We start from the raw sequence: 21114 nt of genomic DNA, 5'->3' as shown, positions 1-21114 counted from the left end.
TCGTGTTCTTCCTCGATCTCATCTTTCCTTCTCAAGGCATCCGCTTCGATTGAGAGAGCAGCTAGCTCAGCTATAACTCGAGCAGAAGCCCTAGATACCGAACTGGCTAAAGAACCAGATTTATATCCTGAACTATCTGAGCTGCTACTGCAGCCTCTGCTGCTGCTGTCGGCTTTTTTGGCCACAGACTTTGCAGGCAGACTTGGCCTTTGCATTCGCAGTTGGGCTCTGGGGGTGTTCAACTGAGGCTCTTCATCGCGTGAAGATTCTTCAATACTTTAGGAATCGGACTCGCTGTCCGAGTTGGTACTGGCCTTCTTGGCCGCAGGCCTCTGAGCGGCAGCAGCCACCTTGGCCAGTGTGGGGTCAGCTTTCCTCTGTGCAATTGTTGTGGCAGGTTTTAGGGTTGCCTCTTTATTACTTTATTTACCAATTTACAAACCAAATTCCTCAGTTTTCAACTGTTTTCCCAGCACTGACACACTTCTCTCCTCCCACTTGGGCTAGAGCCAATCAGTCGTATCTCTTGCTAATCTCCTGCCGCTGCTGCTGTTGTTGCCTCCAAAGCTACAGCAGTTCTGAGTCAAGTCTGCCTGTCCTTGACCTGTACTTAAACTGTTTTCACTTCTCTCCTCCCACTTGGGCTAGAGCCAATCAGTCGTATCTCTTGCGGAACTCCTCCTGCTGCTGTTGTTTCTCCCAAAGCTACAGCAGTTCTGAGTCAAGTCTGCCTGTCCTTGACCTGTACTTAAACTGTTTTCACTTCTCTCCTCCCACTTGGGCTAGAGCCAATCAGTCGTATCTCTTGCTAATCTCCTCCTGCTGCTGCTGCTGCTGCTGCTGCTGCTGCTGTTGTTGCTCCCAAAGCTACAGCAGTTCTGAGTCAAGTCTGCCTGTCCTTGACCTGTACTTAAACTGTTTTCACTTCTCTCCTCCCACTTGGGCTAGAGCCAATCAGTCGTATCTCTTGCTAATCTCCCCCTGCTGCTGCTGTTGTTGCTCCCAAAGCTACAGCAGTTCTGAGTCAAGTCTGCCTGTCCTTGACCTGTACTTAAACTGTTTTCACTTCTCTCCTCCCACTTGGGCTAGAGCCAATCAGTCGTATCTCTTGCTAATCTCCTCCTCCTCCTCCTCCTCCTCCTCCTCCTCCTCCTCCTCCTCCTGCTGCTGCTGCTGCTGCTGCTGCTGCTGCTGCTGCTGCTGCTGCTGCTGTTGCTCCCGCTCCCAAAGCTACAGCAGTTCTCCAGGAAGGTTGTGCTAGGAAAATTGATGGGGATGTGCCCAGTTCCTGATGGCATGAACTATAGAAAGAGGTTGAACCGGCTAGGACTTTATTATTTGCTGTGCAGGAGACATTAATCTTTGTTCTTCAGGAGTGTGGTACTCTTGGGTCTGTCCAAAATGTGTCCTCCCAGCTCAGTTGAAATGTCAAAGAGGGAATAGACAATAGACAATAGGTGCAGGAGTAGGCCATTCGGCCCTTCGAGTCTGCCATTCAATGTGATCATGGCTGACCATCGACAATCAGTACCCCGTTCCTGCCTTCAAGTTCAAGTTCAAGTTCAAGTTAGTTTATTGTCATGTGTCCCTGTATAGGACAATGAAATTCTTGCTTTGCTTAAGCACACAGAAAATAGTAGGCATTTACTACAAAACAGATAAATGTGTCCATATACCATGATATAAATATATACACACATGAATAAATAAACTGATAGTGCAAATAACAGAAAGTGGTTGGTAATAATCAGAGTTTTGTCCGAGCCAGGTTTAATAGCCTGATGGCTGAGGGGAAGTAACTATTCCTGAACCTGGTTGTTGCAGTCTTCAGGCTCCTGTACCTTCTACCTGAAGGTAGCAGGGAGATGAGTGTGTGGCCAGGATGGTGTGGGTCTTTCATGATACTGCCAGCCTTTTTGAGGCAGCGACTGCGATAGATCCCCTCGATGGAAGGAAGGTCAGAGCCGATGATGGACTGGGCAGTGTTTACTACTTTTTGTAGTCTTTTCCTTTCCAGGGCGCTCAAATTGCCGAACCAAGCCACGATGCAACCGGTCAGCATGTTCTCGACTGTGCACCTGTAGAAGTTAGAGAGAGTCTTCCTTGACAATCCGACTCTCCGTAATCTTCTCAGGAAGTAGAGGCGCTGATGTGCTTTTTTGATGATTGCATTAGTGTTCTCGGACCAGGACAGATTTTCAGAGATGTGCACGCCCAGGAATTTGAAGCTCTTGACCCTTTCAACCATCGACCCGTTGATATAAATGGGGCTGTGGGTCCCCCTCCTACTCCTTCCAAAGTCCACAATCAGTTCCTTGGTTTTGCTGGTGTTGAGGGCCAGGTTATTGCGCTGGCACCATATGGACAGTTGCTCGATCTCTCTTCTGTACTCTGACTCATCCCCATCAGTGATACGCCCCACAATAGTGGTGTCGTCAGCGAACTTGATGATGGAGTTCGCACTGTGGTTCGCTACGCAGTCATGGGTATAGAGTGAGTACAGCAGGGGGCTGAGCACGCAGCCTTGAGGTGCTCCCGTGCTGATTGTTATTGAGGCTGACACATTTCCACCAATACGAACAGACTGTGGTCTGTGGACGAGGAAGTCGAGGATCCAGTTGCAGAGGGATGCGCAGAGACCCAGTTCTGCGAGTTTGGTAACCAGTTTGGAGGGGATGATTGTGTTAAATGCCGAGCTGTAATCAATGAATAACAGCCTGACATATGAGTTTTTGTTGTCCAAGTGGTCCAGTGCGGAGTGGAGGGCCAGCGAGATCGCATCCACCGTTGATCTGTTGTGGCGGTACGCGAACTGCAGTGGGTCCAGGTTTTTGTCGATGTAGGAGTTGATTTGCTCCATGATCAACCTCTCAAAGCACTTCATCACCACCGGCGTTAGTGCCACTGGTCGATAGTCATTGAGGCATGTCACCTTACTCTTCTTGGGCACCGGTATAATTGATGCCCTTTTAAAGCAGGTGGGGACCTCAGACCTCAGAAGTGAGAGATTGAAAATGTCCGTAAAAACTCCCGCCAGTTGGTCCGCACAGGTTTTTAGAACACGGCCGGGTATACCATCAGGACCAGGTGCTTTTCGGGGGTTCACCCCTCTGAAGGATTTCCTGACATCGGCCTCTGTGACTGAGACTGAAATGCCATCGCAGCGAATGGGGGATCGGGAAGGCACATCAGTATTCTCCCTGTCAAAGCGTGCGTAAAATGCATTGAGCTCGTCAGGGAGTGATGTTACACCGGCATTCGAGCTGCCTCCTGGTTTTGCCTTGTAGGAGGTGATTGCATTCAGACCCTGCCACAGCTGCCGAACATCTGTCTCGTCCTCCAGTTTGGAGCAGAAGTCCCTTTTGGCCTTTCTGATGGCCTTACCAAGGTCGTATCTGGTCTTCATGTAGGCCACTGTATCATCGGAGGTGAATGCCCTGTGTCTGGACTTCAGGAGAGTGCGGATCTCAAAGTTCATCCAAGGTTTCTGATTGGGAAACACTCGGAAGGTTTTTGTAGGGATGCAGTCCTCCACACATTTCTTTATGAAGTCTGTAACGACTGTGGCGTATTCGTTCAAGTCCGTTGCCGAGTCCTTGAACATTGCCCAGTCTACAGACTCCAAACAGTCCTGGAGTTGTTCTTCTGCCCCCCCCCCCCGACCAGCTCTGTGCTGTCCTCACTTCTGGGGGTGCGCTCTTTAATTGCTGCTTGTAGGCAGGAAGAAGCAGCACCGCGGTATGGTCGGATTTACCGAAGTGAGGGCGAGGGATAGAACGATAGGCATTCTTGATGGTGGTGTAGCAGTGGTCGAGGGTGTTTGGTCCTCTGGTGCAGCAGGAGACATGTTGGTGGAAGTTGGGGAGTGATTTCTTGAGGTTCGCCTTATTGAAGTCCCCAGCAATGGTGGTAAATGCCTCGGGGTAAGACGTCTGGTGTTTGTTGACCACGGCCTGCAGCTCCTCCAGTGCCAGACGGACGTCTGCCTGGGGTGGGATGTAGACCGCGGTCAGGATAACGGAGGTGAATTCTCTCGGGAGGTAGAAGGGACGGCACTTCACCGCCAGATGTTCGAGGTGTGGAGAGCATGAGTTGGACAGGACTGCCACGTCGGAACACCACGCAGAGTTGACCATGAGGCAGACGCCCCCTCCTCTCCCTTTCCCAGATGCCAGGGTACGGTCCATGCGGTGGATGGAGAACCCTTCAGGCTGGACCGCTGAGTCTGGGGAGCTGGGGGTGAGCCATGTCTCTGTGAAACAGAACACAGAGCATTCCCTCAGCTCCCTTTGATAAAGCAGTCTTGCCCTTAAGTCCTCCACTTTGTTTTCAAGGGACTGTACATTAGCCAGTAGGATAGTAGGGAGAGGGGGCCGGAGGCCCCTACGCTTCATTCTGACCTGAAGTCCTGCCCGACGGCCACGTTTCCGGACACAATGGAGGCTTCCCCTTTGTTCCCAGGTACTGTGTTTACTGTACTTGCTGTTTCTGCGGACCTGCGCTGGAACGGGGATTCCCTCACAGACGGCAGCTCCAGCTCCGTAACGAACAGGGGTTCCCTCAAAGTCGGCAACTGCAGCTCCGTTGTTGCTGGGAGATCCAGCCCGTCGGCTCTGGGGGTCATCCCGGGGTTTCAAGGTACAGTACCTGTGATCCGCAGTCGGGTCGGGAGTTCCACAGCCAGTGTGGGAAAGTTTAAAGTCCTGGATTCCCGCAGCTGCGGGAGCTCGCGAAATTGCGAGAGCCTTGAGGATCTCAAGCAGCTTGTCCGAAACGGCACCGATATCTGCCGTTTTTCTGATCCAGGTAAGTTGTTGGAAGTTGTAGTTGAGCCTTTTATTTTCCGGAGCTCCGCAAAAGTCGCCGCAGGCAGGCGCCATCTTGCTGAAGGGTTCAGAGCCTTCTCCCCATATCCCCTGACTCCGCTATCTTTAACAGCCCCATCAAGCTCTCTCAGGAAAGAATCCACAGAACCGGTCTCCACCGCCCTCTGAGGCAGAGAATTCCACAGATTCACAACTCTCTGTGTGAAAAAGTGTTTCCTCGTCTCTGTTCTAAATGCTTTACCCCTTATTCTTAAACTGTGGCCCCTGGTTCTGGACTCTCCCAACATCGGGGACATGTTTCCTGCCTCTAACGTGACCAAACCCTTAATAATCTTAACTTTTTCAATAAGATTCCCTCTCATCTTTCTAAATTCCAGAGTGTATTCAATTCAATTCAATTCAATTCAACTTTAATGTCATTGCACAAATACTAAGTATGGGTACAACGAAATGCAGTTTTGCATCAGTCCATAGTAGTAGTGCATATAGAAATTTAAAAAAAAGAAGATACAGAATAATCAAAAATACAGAATAATTAAACAATGGGGACGGAGGGACCGGAGGAATCTATCGGCGGGACTCCGATTTCAGCAATGTGATGGTATAATTGTAGAAGCTGTTCCTCATCCTACTGGTACGAGACCTGAGGCTCCTGTACAGCCTCCCTGATGGGAGGAGGGCAAACAGTCCATGGTTGGGGTGGGAGGGGTCTTTAATGATCTTCCCAGCCTGTCTCAGACACCGTTTTCGGTGGAGGGCATCCATGGCAGGGAGCGGGGCACCGATGATGTGCTGCGCGGTTTTCACCACCCGTTTAAGTGCCTTCCTGTCCGCAACAGTGCAGCTGCTGTACCATACCGTGAAGCAGGTGGTCAGGATGCTCTCGATGGTACAGCGGTAGAAGTTGGTCAGGATCTGGGGGGACAGGTGGGCTTTCTTGAGCCTCCTCAGGAAGTAAAGGCGCTGCTGTGCCTTTTTGATCAGCTTGGAGGTGTTGAGGGACCAGGACAAATCCTCTGAGATGTGTACCCCGAGGAATTTGTAGCTGGAGACGCGCTCCACCTCAGTCCCGTTTATGTGAATGGGGGTATGTCTGCCCCCTCTGTTCTTCCTGAAGTCAACAATAATTTCCTTCGTCTTCTTGGAGTTGAGGACGAGGTTATTGTTGGCACACCAGGTTGTCAGGTGCTGGACCTCCTCTCTGTAGGCTGACTCATCGTTGTCACTGATCAGTCCTACCACCGTGGTGTCGTCAGCAAACTTAATGATGGCGTTGGATCCGTACTTAGGGATGCAGTCGTGGGTGAAGAGGGAGTAGAGGAGAGGGCTGAGCACACAGCCCTGTGGCACGCCGGTGTTCAGTGTTATAGTAGAGGAGGTGAGGTTGTTGACCCTAACAGACTGTGGTCTGTTGGTGAGGAAATCCAGTGTCCAATTGCAGAGGGAGGTGGAGATGCCAAGTCCGCTGAGTTTGGTGATCAAGCTGGCTGGGATGACAGTGTTAAAGGCAGAGCTGAAATCAATGAACAGCAACCTGATGTAGGAGTTGTTGTTGTCCAGGTGGGTCAGGGCAGAGTGTAGGGCCGCCGATATGGCGTCCTCTGTATACCTGTTGGCCCGGTAGGCAAACTGATGGAGGTCCAGTGTGGGGGGGAGGCTGGCTTTGAGGTGAGCCAAGATCAGCCGCTCAAAGCACTTAGCAATGACAGGGGTGAGTGCCACTGGGCGGAAATCGTTGAGACTCCCTGTGGCTGACTGTTTGGGCACTGGCACGATGGTTGATGTCTTGAGGCAAGTGGGGACAACACCCTGGGCCAGTGAGAGATTGAAAATGTCGGTGAAGACTGGGAATAGTTGTCCAGCACATGCCCTAAGCACCCGGCCATGGATGCCATCGGGGCCGGCAGCTTTGCGCTCATTCACCTTGCTCAGTGCATCTTGTGCAGCAGAGGTGGAGAGACTGAGGGGTTGTTCATTCGGGGGTGGAGCAACTTTGATGGCTGGGGTTTTGTTGTCCCGGTCAAAGCGAGCATAGAAATGGTTTAGCTCGTCAGGAAGGGTGGCGTTGTCTGGGGGAGGGGTGTTAACTTTCTGGTAATCGGCAAGGGATTTGATTCCTTGCCACATGCGCCTGGGGTCAGAGTTGTTATGGAAGTGCTCCTCAATCCGCCGTTTGTGATTGAGTTTGGCATTCCTAATTCCCATTTTCAGATTGGCCCTGGATGAGCTGTATCCCTCAGCGTCGCCAGATCTGAAAGCGGCATCGCGAGCCTTCAGTAGGAGTCTGACCTCCCTGCTCATCCACGGCTTCTGGTTAGGGAAGGTCTTTATCTCTTTGTGGGTAGTGACATTATCGGTGCAGAATTTTATATAGTCCATAACTGTTGAGGTGTATGAGTTGATGTCCACTTGTGAATTGAAGATGGACTGAGTAGCAAACAGACTCCAGTCTGTCTGCTGAAACTGCTGCTGTAAAACAGAGACAGCCCACTCAGGCAAAACCTTCACTGTCCTCATGGTAGGTTTCACACGTCTGATCAGAGGTGTGTATTTGGGGAGCAGGAACAGAGAGAGGTGGTCAGACTGACCAAGGTGGGGGAGGGGGAGTGTACAAGCCCAGCCGCTCCATTCTCTCAGCATATGACAGTACTGCCAACCCGGGAATTAACCTTGTGAACGTACGCTGCACTCCCTCACTATCAAGAATGTCTTCCTCAAATTAGGGGAACGAACTGCACACAATACTCCAGTAGTGGTCACACTAGGGCCTGAAACAACTGCAGAAGGACCTCTTTCCTTTTTGCTTTCTTTACTGCATGCTGTACCTACATGCTTACTTTCATTGAATGATGAACAAGGACCACAGATATCATTTTGTTGTCCTTCCCATTTTACCAACTCCCATTTTCATAATAATCTGCCTTCCTGTTTTTGCTACCAAAGTGGATAACCTCACATTTATCCATAATAAACTGCATCTGCCATGCATCTACCCACTAACCCAACCTGTCCAAGTCATCCTGCATTCCCATGGCATCTTCCTCACAGTTCACATTACCACCCAGCTTTTTGCCAACTGAAAAATTGCTAATGTTACTTTGAATCCCTTCATCTAAATAATTAATTTATATTGTAAATAGGTGCGGTCCCAGCATTGAGTCTTGCGGTACCCCATTAGTCACTGCCTGCCATTCTGAAAGGGACCTGTAAATCCATACCCTTTGTTCCCTGTCTGCCAACCAATTTTCTATCCTTGTCAGCACTCTGCATCCAATACCATGTGCCCTAATTTTGCCCATTAATCTCCTATGTGAGACCTTATCAAATGCTCTCTGAAAGTCCAGGTACACTACATCCACTGGCTCTCCCTTGTCCATTTCACTAGTTACATCCTCAAAATAATCCAGAAGATTAGTGAAGCATGATTTCCCCTTCGTAAATCCAAGCTGGCTCGGACCGATCCTGTTACTGCTATCCAAATTTGCCGCTATTTCATCTTTTATAATTGACTCCAGCATCTTCCCCACCACCGATGTCAGGCTAACTGGTCTATAATTCCCTGTTCTCTCTCTCCCACCTTCTTAAAATGTAGGATAGCATTAGCTACCCTCAAATCCACAGGAACTGATCCTGAGTCTATAGAACATTGGAAAATGATCACCAATGCATCCACGATATCTAGAGCCACTTCCTTAAGTACCATGGGATGCAGACCATCAGGCCCTGGGGATTTCTCAGCCTTCAGTCCCATCAGTCTACACAACACCATTTCCTGTCTAATTTGGATTTCCTTCAGTTCCTCTGTCACCTCAGATCTTCTGGCCACTAGTACATCAGGAAGATTGTTTGTGTCCTCCTTAGTGAAGACAGATCCAAAGTACCTGTTCAACTCATCTGTCATTTCCTTGTTCCCCATAAATTTACCTTTTTCAGTCTTCAAGGGTCCAACTTTGGTCTTAACTATTTTTTTCCTCTTCAAATACCTAAAGAAGCTTTTACTATCCTCCTTTATATTCTTGGCTAGCTTACCCTCGTACCTCATCTTTTCCCACCGTATTGTCTTTTTGGTTATCTTCTGTTGTTCTTTAAACATTACCCAATCCTCTTGCTTCCCGCTCATCTGTACTACATTTAACATCTCCTCTTTTATTTTTAAACTCTCCCTGACTTCCCTTGTCAGCCACGGTCGCCCCTTACTCACTACCCTTGTTGGCACGTTCCAGATTCCAGGACTACAGGAGAGGAGCGACTGGGTGGAATGGTCACCGAGAACAAATGTGGGACACAGCAAGGAGGAGGTGGGAGACACTGAGAACAAATATGGGGAGGGGCAAGGGAAGGTTGCAGAAGACAAAGGTGGGACTCGACAAAGGGCCAACGAAAACAGGGGACCAAGGGGAGGTCACGGATAACAAAGGGCCGCCCAGAGGGGATTGCGAGAACAAAGTGGGACACATCTGAGATCCCTGAGAACGAAATGGACCCAGCGGTGGGGGGAGGGAGGGGAGGGAGAGGTTGTTGTTGTGGTAGCGTGCAGTGGCAGGCTGGTTCGCCGTTGAGAGCTGCATATAGAACTGTTCCATTAACGTGGCGACTCTTGTGTATGGCCAAGCTGCGGTCTGCTGTATGCTTTTACAGGGTTATGTGCAAAATATACCTCGGTACATGAGAAAATAAAGTATCATTGAATATTGTGATTGAAGGGTGATCTTATAAAGATGTATAAAATCATGCGGGGAAATAGATAGGGTGTATGCACAGGTATTTCTTTCCTCAAAGTAAAATAATCTGAAGGGCGGAGGCTTAAGGTGAGATGGGAACCATTTAATAGGAACCTGGGGGTTAACATCTTCACGCAGAGTGGTGGGTTTCTGGAACAAGCCGTCCGGTGTGGCAAGTGAAGCGGGTACAGTAACATGTCATAGAGTTATAGAGTGATACAGCGATAGAGCCCTTCAGCCCAAGTTGCCCACACCGGCCAACATGTCGCAGCAGCACTCGTCCCACATGCCCGCGTTTGGCATATACCCCGCCAAATCTGTCCTATCCATGTACCTGTCTAACTGTTTATTAAACGTTGGGAAAGTCCCTGCTTCAACTACCTCCTCTGGAAGCTTGTTCCATACACCCACCAACCTTTGTGTGAAAAAGTGACCCCTCAGGTTCCTATTAAATAATTTCCCCAAAAGACATTTGTACAATGTGGTTTAGAGATATTAAGGTCAAACTGTGGATTGATGGGGTATTTTGGTTAGATTGGACCAAAGTGCCTATTTTTTGTTCTGTATCTAATATGACCATTAACTTCCACTTGCCCCAGAATGTCAGCTCAGATTGCTGCCGGCTATTCCCAATCAATGGTGTTCTCAATATGAAATTGCTGTGGAATCTGCAATTAATGTTTTGTTCAGGTGGGAAATTTACTCAAGCGGGCAAGGTCCTCAAAATACTTTGGCAAGGCACCAAATCAAAGAAAGATGGCCAGAACACAGGAACAACGACAGAAAAGCAAAGTCGGATTGAGAGCAGAACGTCAATGGAATGTGAAGTCGCCGATGAGAAAAGGGAACAATGTCAGTCCCGAGAGAGAGGAATAGGAGACGTGGTTCACGGCCCTGGAAATGACCCAAGTGGTGAAATCCAGCATGACCGAGATTCACCAAACAAGGAATCATCGAGTCTCATCCAAGGGGCAGGTGAGTGAAATTGGAATGGAGTGGAGCTGCAGAATGGTGAAGACTGTAGGGATGGGGAAGAGAAAAAAACAAAGGGGTTAGAGCGAGGGGAAACAGGAGAGAGGAATAGTGGTGGAGGAGTGTTATACTGACTAGGTTCATGACCAATAGTATTCTGCAAGGATCAGTTCTGGAACAACAGCAATTTCTAAACATGTCCATGATTTGGATAAAAGCGTAGGTGGTCGAGTTAGTAAGTTTAAAAACAACAGAGCTATTTGCAGAATTGTGGATCAAGTGGAAAGCTGTTAAATGATCCTCTAGAATACACATCAGTTGGAAATATGGTCTGAGTTCAGGCAGACAAAGATTAGTTTGTTTGATCTGAGTAATGAAGGCTGAGTGGAGGCCTAATAGAAGTATAGAATATAAGGGGCATAGATATTGTCAGTCTTGTTCCCAGGGTGGGGATGTCTCTGACTGGAGACAGGAATGTTTAAAGGGGACAGGTTGGACTAGCTTTGTGCACAGACTTTGTTCGGTTCCTGGAAGGTCCTGCATGAGGAGGTAGTGGAAACGCTGTTTAGACTGCCACATGAATGACACAGTCAGGGAGCAGAGGGATCCAGTCTATGAGCAGGTAGATGGGATTAGATCAAATTGGCGTGATATTGCTGGTGCAGATATGGAGCATCGAAGGGCCAGTTCTCGTGCTGCACTATTCTATATTCTATGTATCATCTCCAGGTTTGTCTTTGTTAATCCAAATCATAAAGTCATAGACTTGTACAGGAAGGAAACAGGCTCCTCGGCCCAAGAGGCCGCATCTGTACTGGTCCCACCTGCCTGCATTTGGCCCATACTCTTCTAAACTTTCCGATCCGAGCACCTGTGCAAATATATTTTACATGTTGTGGTATCACCTGCCTCAACTACCTCCTCTGGTAGCTCGTTCCATATGTCAAACACGCTCTGTGTGAAAATCTTCGCTCCCAGATTCCTATTAAATCTTTCTCTTCTCACCTTAAATCTGGTTCTTCATTCCCCTACTCTGGGTCGAAGACACTATCAACTCCCCTCATGCACATATCCACCTCAATAAGATCATCCCTCATCCTCCTGCGCTCCAAGGATAAAGTGCCAGGGTGCTCAACCTCTCCATGTAACTCAGGCCCTAGAGTCCTGGCAACATGCTCTTCAATCAACTCTGTACCCATTGCAGTTTGGTAACATATTTGCTATAACAGGGGTCTAGAACTGAACACACTACTCTAACTTTGACCGCGCCAAAGTCTTGTACACCTGTTACATAACTTTCCAACTTCTATACTCAATATTCTGATTGATGTCATTCACTGAGGTCCTGTCCTGCTTTGACTTTCCAAAAGGCAACACCTTGAGCCTATCTGTTTTAAACTCCATTCAACATTTCTCAACCCAGCGGATGAAGACCACTTTGCAACATTTGATAACCATCGTACAAATCATGCCTGTGTACTCATCCAAATCTTTGATATACGCCACAAACAGCAATGGGGCCAGCAACGATCCATGGGAAACACCGCTAGTCACAGAACTGCAGTCTGAGACACTGTCCACCATCACCTTCTGCTTCCTTTCATGGTCAATTCTCTATCTTGCCTTTATATTAGTTACTCAATCAGCTTATTTTGATGCTCCAAACAATCCGCGCGCCATATTTTCAAGTGTCTTGCTATAACGTGAAGTCCTTTTATCCGCGTCATTAATATAGGTTGTAAAATATGGAGACCCAGCACTGGCCTTTGCAGCATCGGCCTAGTTAATGACCCATTTATCCAAGTGAATGGGCTGCCAGGCAAGTGGTCAGTGTTATCCTGGATAGTGTAGGAGCAGCAACATCTCTTGTGTCCCTTGTGGTCCATGGGGAAAGGTTTGAATGTGAAGAAGCGAGTGGCTCAGTGCAAGATTTCAATACTGTTATACCACCAGGCCACAGGATGGAAATGGCTGATTGTTTAGTTTCTGGTTCAATGTTGACATTCCACGCCCCCTCCCCCTCCCCCATAACCTACCCGCTCCCACACCCAACACCGGGAGATTGATCGTGATGGATAGTGGGTCAAGGTTCACTGGGTAATCTTTTCCTTCTTGTCTTTATCATTGTCTAATCCTACTATTATTATTTGGATTACTGCAGATCAGCAGAATATGGTAACACCTATCCACACCATGGCTGAAGTTGGAAACAGGACTACGGCTCCAGTGATCTCAACAACAAGGACGGACACAGGTGTGTTGCAGCATTCTTCACGATATATATGTTGCCTTGATATCTGGTTTGCACCTAATGCACAGTCCACAGGTCAGAAGGATAGGGGATTAATAAAGGGACTACGTAAGTTTATTGGCCAATTATTCACATACAAGGAATTTGCCTTGGGGCTCCGCCCACAAGTAACTACATGACATACAGTGACAGTTACGAAAGACTCAGAAAACACTAAACATTAATAATAATAAGACATTAATGATAAAACACCATTGATCAAGCATGTGAACACACAAAATACCAGATCGAATGGAGGCTACAGATGTTTGGCTGTTGAGTAGAGCAACTACTCATGGATATAAAGTGTTTTTGTGTCTGGCTGTGGCAGCTTTGACAATCTGGAGTCGCCTTCCAGAGAGAAGTGATTCAAAGAGTTTGTGGCCAGGGTGAGATGGGTCATAGATGAGAGGATGTTAACATCTGCAGGCAGTAGTTGAAAGGACAGAGGGAGTGATCGTATAGGCGATGAATCATCCTCATTGAAGATTCAGATGTGCATTAATGCAGTGACTGGGGAGAGGCTTTCTGAGAAAGTGAAGAGTATAAGATGTCGCATGAAATGTGGCACTCTTGTGTTTGGACTCTGTGTAGTCTGCGCTGTTGGAGTTATTATGGCCCAAGTTGTGCCTCAGAGTATGACACACGGCTTGGAACACGCCTCTTCAGCCCCACCTTGGACACGTCACACAGCATAGCCGATCTGCTGTAGTCTCACAAGCCTGCGTAAGGCCCATGTCCCTCTAAACCTATCCAATTCATGTACTGATTTTACCATAAAATCCCTGACCCCACCTGAAACCTATGTCATTTGTTTCTTGACTATCCTACTCCTCCTCCTCTGTGCATTCATCTATTTTACTTCGGAGTCACGTGAGTGACTACATGAAGAAGCCTGTTCAGCCGCACGTGCGTCATTACGTCAGACGCATTGGTGCAGGCGACCGGTTCGAGCAGCAGGATCGCCTCCAGCGCGGTAAAGTTTAAACTTCAGGTTTTTCTTACCTGGTTTACTCCTTGCAGGAACCTCTTGTTCCAGAGGCTTCCTGTTGGAGGATTCGCGAGGCCCGACGAGGGAACCAGTTATGGGCTGTGGGGAAACCCCGGCTCTTGCCGCAGGTGTGGATAGCTGGGTTGTCGGGTGTCGCAAAGTCGGTCGCTGACGGGGGGGTCAGTGCCTTCTAGGTGCTCCGGGTGCCGGGAAAGTTTCCCTCCGATAGGCACATAGACGCTGGGGTTCCCGGGGAGGGGACCTCCAGTAGGCTGGGTGCCAGGAGGGCTTTCCCTCCGATATAAATATAGACGCTGGGGTTCCCGGGGAGGGGACCTCCAGTAGACCGGGTGTCGGGAGGGTTTTTCCTCCGATATAAATATAGCTGCCGGGAGTCAGGAGGATTTTCCCCGATATAAATATAGCTGCCGGGAGTCGGGAGGGTTTTCCCTCTGATATAAATATAGATGCCGGGTGTCGGGATGATTTTCCCCGACATACATATAGAGGCTGGAGTTCCCGGGTAGGGGAATCCAGTAGTTATGCGGCTTTCAGACCGCAGGGGTCCCCAGGAAAGGGGTTAAATGGACCGGAACGGTCAGCACTGGGGCTGGTAGGGGTTTTCCCTCCGGTAATATACAAGGGTGCTGGAATTCCCGGGGGATGGGAAATCCACCAGCTATGCGGTGCCCAGACCGCAGAGGTCCCCAAGATATGGGGTAAATCGACCCAAGTGGTCAGTCCTGGTGCCGGGAGGGTTCCCTTCCGGTAAAATTAATAATGTGGTGTGGAGGTTGACCAGGATGGAACCTTATTGAGAGGAGGCTCAAGATAGATACACCCTAACATCAGGAGATATGGCAGTGTTGGGCAGATGGGAAAGCCCTTGCCAGCAGCGCCTTGTAACAGGGCTCCATAATGGGAATGCCGAATCTATGGCAGTGCTGGTCTATTGCTCTAGGCCACGTCAGCAGCGCCTTGTAGGGCTGCTTAAATGTATGACAGCAGGACCTGTAGAAGGGCTGCATGATGTCTCCCTCGTGGAGGAGGTGAGCTTACCGAGGCATTTTCTGACCCTGAAGGGTGGGCCTGTTGGAGAGGCTGCACCAGCAGCGCCTTGAAGTAGGGCTGCTCAATGTCTCCCTTATGGAAGAGGAGAACATGCCGGGTCAGTGTAAATCTGATGCCGAGGCTGAGGGTATAGCGTGGAGCATACCTCAAGGGATGAAGGGCACATGTCAGAGGTACGATTCCTGGCAGCAAGGTTGCCATCCCAACACAATGCAGTGAACACCGCTATCTGGGGACGTTAGAGCCACCCGCCAAAATCTTCTATTCAGGTAAGACCTATTCCACAGGCAAAACCTGAAGGACTAAGCATAAACTGTTGGACCAATTAGGCCAATGACGAGTAAGGATTCATTGTTTAGGGGAAAACGCACCCCACGGCTTCATCGGTAGGAAGCGGTTCACTGAAGCTGGTAGCAGCATTAAAGCTGACCAGAGTTGTTCTACAACTAAGTGACCACAAACAAGTTGGTAAGATTTACAATTGGTTGTGCAATAAACAAATGATTGAGACATTGCCATCTACTCAGAGGCATTTTAACCAGGTAAACGGGGCATTACTAGTATTCCAAGAAGGTTGAAATTTGGCCAGAAGAGTGTTCAGCCAGGTCCAGTATTTTAGCCAGTTTGCCTCCAAGACAGGCTCAGAGATATGGGGAATGGTCTTTCAAGGCAAGGTCAGAGTTATGGCAAGAGTTGTCTTGGGACATGTGAGAATTGTCAGAACCGGGCCAGAGTTGTCGTTCAGGACAGACATGAAATTATGGCAGGCGTGGCCTGTTCATTATGAAAGAAGGGTGATCAAACAGATTTCATAGGGTTTTCCATGTACGATGATCATCAGAGATATTTGAAGGCATTGCTATGATGAGGCAATTTAACAGTATGATAACAATAAATCATTCAAAGGACTACTCAGAGTTCAAAAACACTTGTGATGTATTGTCTGGATTATATTTTGATGCTGTATTTGGATAAAATCCAATGTTTCAGTCTCAAGCTACTTGAAAAATTGTTCTCTCCTATCCAGTTAAATTAGGTTGTTATCATATAGTTAGTTGGCCTATGACTTTGCCCTGGGCAACAGATTGGAGTCATTAGAAACATGGAACAGCCTTGTTGTTATAAAACAGTTTCTATTCATTAGACTAACTGGCAATGTAATAGGTGTGATGCAGCTGTGCAAGTGGAAGAACTGACAGCATGCTTAATGGCACACTTTAAGGGCCATGAAGGTCATTGATAATACAACTTTGCTATTACCGGCTGAAGTCACTATGATGGACAAACAGTATTCAGTAGTTGATCAATAAATATGTTATTATGTTGCAAAATGATGCTATGGCTTAAGGTGGGGAAATGCAAATGTCATCTCTAGTTGGAGGTGCAGGAGATTTGCATGAGTTATTAACTCTTCAGTATTGGTCTCAACGGTCTATAGACCCTAAGTGCATTTTATGGGTTAAAGAGTAATTTGAGTAAATATGCATAGGTGCATGCTCAACTTCCTGTGGATACACTGTGATGTGGCATATGATAAGCAAGAGGGTGCAATCAGGGAACAGATCCTGTAAAAGGTACATCATCTCATTTGCCATTGGAGTATGATGTAAAGTCACTGAAATAAAGTCATCAAGAGACGCTTTAGGTTCCAGCTGGGGAATTGGCCTATGTAGTTTGATTCCCGATTTGTCGGGAATAATAATAATGCAACCTGATATGGTTATTTTAAACGTAACTTGCTGGTTCAGCCTGTGGCTTGGGAGATCAACCGTTGCATGATAAAATCAATATATGTTCTACAGATTCTCAATAGACTGCTTACGGCTTGGGTTGTCATGCCTATTTTTGTATGTATTCACAGAGCTGAAATGATACCAAAAAGTGGTACTTTGCTGCTTCAGGAGATGGGAAGCATTTGTTTAATGCTCATGTCACATTTAAAATGGTACAGATTCTGAGTTATTGCAATTCATTTAAATGGTCTTTGACAATATTGAATTATAGGGTCATTAACTGTGCCAAGGGGCTTTCCATCAGACTAACTGCAGCAAACGAGGTCCAAGTTGTTGGGTTCACCTCGGATATCGAGTTAGTAAAGGATATCTGTTACACAGGTTTCCCAGGACAAGCACAATGCAGTATGGGAGATTGACGTTGTGTAACACTATTTAACCAGGGAGTTCCAGCTACATTCTTAGCTTTGATCGGACCTCATTAGGTAGTTATCCTGCTGGCGCTGGTTAGCGCAACAGGTCATTCACTAAATTATTGTGACAGGAGAGGATGATTACATTTGCAAATATATGCATAGTATTTTATGGTATAATTAATTTAAGCAGGGCAGTAGGGGTGTCAAGTCTCAAAATAGCTCAAAACATACCCAGGGACCTTTCGTTGTGTAGGGACACACATACAACAATACGTTAAGGTCACCAAGAGCCTTTGAGACTCTGAGCTAACTACGATTGTTAGTTACAAAATACGTTATAAGAACCTATCTGCTCAGATCTTGCCAGGTGTTAAAACTGAGTTCAGTTATGCAGGAGTAGATACTGATCCGGATCTCACTCCACCAGGGCTGCTATAACAGCAACAGCAAGGGTTAATTACGTTCCGCTGGACCACATCCTAACGGCTGCAGCGTGGTCAAACGAACACATTTTCAAACATGTTATAATAACCCGTTGCCAGACCAGGGGTATTTCTCAATTTATTTTATGTTGTGTTATAGGTTCTATCCGGATGAGAGATGTGACTATTGTTATTGCTTATTTAACAGCATTAGCATGTTTAAATCTATGTCATGACTGTATGCATTATTACTGTTTTCCCTCATTTGTCAATGGGGCAGTTGTGGTTGTGTAGACTTGTTTCTCACGGCATGAAATCACAGAGCTTTGAAATCTTCACGTAGTCACTCTCGTGACTCCGAAGTAAAATAGTAAGATTAAACGAGCTTACCAGTTTGAAGTTTGATCTTTATTTTATGAGGAGTTACGATGAGGGATGACGTGCCTTCCGCTCCCAGCCCTCATTAAGATCATCTGGTAGTTCTAGTCTTCTTTCATCTTACTATCATACTTCAGTCACAGTATTATCTGTGATTTCACACCGCTGCTTTGAAAATTGACGCACGTGCGGCTGAACGGGCTTCTTCGCGTAATCCCTCATCGTAACTCCTCATAAAATAAAGATCAAACTTGACTGGTAAATTCTCATTTAATCTTGCTATTATATATAACAGATAGTGTATCTGTTCCTCTCCTGATCCTCGTGTATAGGAGGATGGTCACTGAACTTGTGTACACATGACAAAGTATCATTGAAGCCTGGGAGCGATGGTGGTGGGTGGGACAGACTTGGTTGAAGGAGAGCAATTGCAAGGTGTTCCATTTTACAAAAGTAAATTGGGTGATTCATGCATGTGGAAGATAATCGTAGGGAGATTAGCTGGCACCAACTACAGAGTTGCCTCAGGTGATAAATGCATCTGCACCTCTTCATCAGTGCATTTGTCTACTGTGCTTTGCTGTGATTTGTTCTCTGTCTGAACACCGGCTATGGAGATGATCACACTCCCCCAGCGCCCATCCTCCCCGGGTCACACACTGTCCCATCCACCTGGGACCCATGCCCCTGCGTCACACTTCCCATCCCCTTGGGTCACACACACTGTCCCATCCCCCTGGGACCCATCCCCCTGGGTTACACACACTGTCCCATCCCCCTGGGTCACACACACTGTCCCATCCCCCTGGGTCACACACACTGTCCCATCCCCCTGGGTCACACACACTGTCCCATCCCCCTGGGTCACACACACTGTCCCATCCCCCTGGGACCCATCCCCCTGGGTTACACACACTGTCCCATCCCCCTGGGTTACATACACTGTCCCATCCCCCTGGGACCCATCCCCCTGGGTTACACACACTGTCCCATCCCCCTGGGTTACACACACTGTCCCATCCCCCTGGGTTACACACACTGTCCCATCCCCCTGGGACCCATCCCCCTGGGTTACACACACTGTCCCATCCCCCTGGGTTACACACACTGTCCCATCCCCCTGGGACCCATCCCCCTGGGTTACACACACTGTCCCATCCCCCTGGGTTACACCCACTGTCCCATCCCCCTGGGACCCATCCCCCTGGGTTACACACACTGTCCCATCCCCCTGGGTTACATACACTGTCCCATCCCCCTGGGACCCATCCCCCTGGGTCACACACACTGTCCCAACCCCCTGGGACCCATCCCCCTGGGTCACACACACTGTCCCATCCCCCTGGGACCCATCCCCCTGGGTCACACACTGTCCCATCCCGCTGGGTCACACTGTCCCATCCCCCTGGGGCCCATTCTCCCTGGGTCACACATTGTCCCATCCCCCTGGGTCACATTGTCCCATCCCCCTGGGGCCCATTCTCCCTGTATCACACACTGTCCCATCCCCCTGGGGCCCATTCTCCCTGTATCACACACTGTCCCATCCCCCTGGGGCCCATGCTCCCTGAGTCACACACACTGTCCCATCCTCCCCAGGCCAGATGCTATCCCACCCTCCCCTGCTCTCACGCTGCCTCGGCCTCCCCGATCCTTCAGACTGATTGTAGGGGACAGCCGTAAGCTGGCAGAGAGGAACGGCAACATAAAGCCTGACAAGTGTGATGGATATTATAGAGGAGGTTTTTTTTCAACAGGGAGTTGGTTGAACAAAGTCTAAAGTGAAATATCAAGGTGCTAGGCAGAAAGATTGAGTGTTGGAGATGTTGGAAATAAAGAAAGGAATATAGGAGGCAGGAAATGGGAAGGGGTGAAATGGGTTTGAGACAGCGGAGAGAGTGGGAGGAAATAAGGCGGGTGGGTAGTTTGGATAGTTACATTAAATAGGAGAATTTACTATTCATGCCATTGGATTGTAGGCTACCCACGCGGAATTTGAGGTGCTGTTCCTCCAGTGAGCATGTGTCCAAGGACAGAGAGGTTGCTATGGGAATGGGAAGAGAGTTAGAATGGTTGGCAATTGGTGAGACAAAGCATAGACTCGACGACTGTTTTGCTAAACACTTACGATTTTTACTCCACGCTCAGATTTTTCCCTTCCCCCTCCCTTTCCACATATATTAATGCATCTCACTTCACAATTTGCAACGCTTCACACCTGTCTTTTCATCTCTGGCCTTTGTCCAATTATCAGCCTATCACCAACTCCCCTCACCTGCATCCACCTTACTTACCAGCCTTTGACCTGTCCCTCCTCTTGTCTACATTTCTCCCCACTCACCGCCACCACAATCAGCCTGAAGAAAGGTCCAGACTTGAAACATCACCTATCCATGTTCTCCAGAGATGATGGTTGGCCCACTGAGTTCCTCCAGCACGTTGTGTTATTCCGATATTTGGTTTTGATCATTCTAATTAGGGGGCAGGAACAGTCAGGATGAGGGTTGCTGTTGTAGCGGGAGCCAAGGGGACTGATTCAGATGGTGTTTAGTTTCTCTCTTTGTGTACACAGATCTAAAGCCTACATTCTCTGAACTCCTGACACAGTGGAGCGACTACCAATTGTTCCAGCTGACAAAATTCTATCGGGAGAGACTGAAACAGGCGATTGAAGAAAAGGTTGAAATTCTCGGCTTCATGATGAGATGGCAGGGATATTTCAGTGAGCAAGAACACGGGGTAAGTGGAAGCAACTTCTGTTTCCTGTCACAGAACTGACGGCATTGAGGGGAAGAGCTAATAGTCAAATCTAATAGTCAAATCTGAAATGGAGTCGTTCTTCTACAAAAGGATGGTCTAGTGGAACAAAAGAATGGCTCGGTGCCAAGTCTGAATGACTGTAAATTATATGGAACACAATATGGAGACCAGGTTGTCTTTTTAATAAAGACATTAAGAGGGGATCCTGCAGTAATAACATGTGCTTCTTTCAAGGCCATAAAGAAGCCAAGATTGAAAAAATAGCTGATGCTCCAGAGATAAGTAATAACTTGTTATTGGATGAGCTTGATTTGGACCCAGCTTTTCCTATATTCTGAAAGGCTGCAGAATCTTTCAGTCATGCCATATTCAGACTTGGTAGGGGTTTTACTGATAAGAAATATGTATAATTGCGACAAGATACGTAAGAATCTTAACTTTCAATAACAGTGCATTTCATCTCCATCGGACATATGAGGAGAGTCCTAATCTCTATGTCTTTCCTCGAAGGACAATCCCACCATACCAGGAAAG

General features: G+C 47.9%; 1 protein-coding gene across 1 annotated transcript in view; it reads left to right on the top strand.

The window, feature by feature from the left end:
* Nucleotides 1–20598, top strand: part of LOC116969863 — a 35006-nt gene extending 14408 nt beyond the window's left edge. The window contains exons 3-5 of the mRNA XM_033016627.1: nucleotides 10238–10522; nucleotides 12681–12773; nucleotides 20393–20598. Coding sequence (XP_032872518.1) covers nucleotides 10238–10522; nucleotides 12681–12773; nucleotides 20393–20598 — 584 coding nt within the window. The remainder of the gene's footprint in view (nucleotides 1–10237; nucleotides 10523–12680; nucleotides 12774–20392) is intronic.
* The last annotated feature ends 516 nt before the right edge of the window (nucleotides 20599–21114 follow it).

This window comes from Amblyraja radiata, unplaced genomic scaffold (genome assembly GCF_010909765.2).
Source record: "Amblyraja radiata isolate CabotCenter1 unplaced genomic scaffold, sAmbRad1.1.pri scaffold_313_ctg1, whole genome shotgun sequence".
Taxonomy (NCBI): domain Eukaryota; kingdom Metazoa; phylum Chordata; class Chondrichthyes; order Rajiformes; family Rajidae; genus Amblyraja; species Amblyraja radiata.
This window is presented reverse-complemented; position numbering and strand designations above follow the sequence as displayed.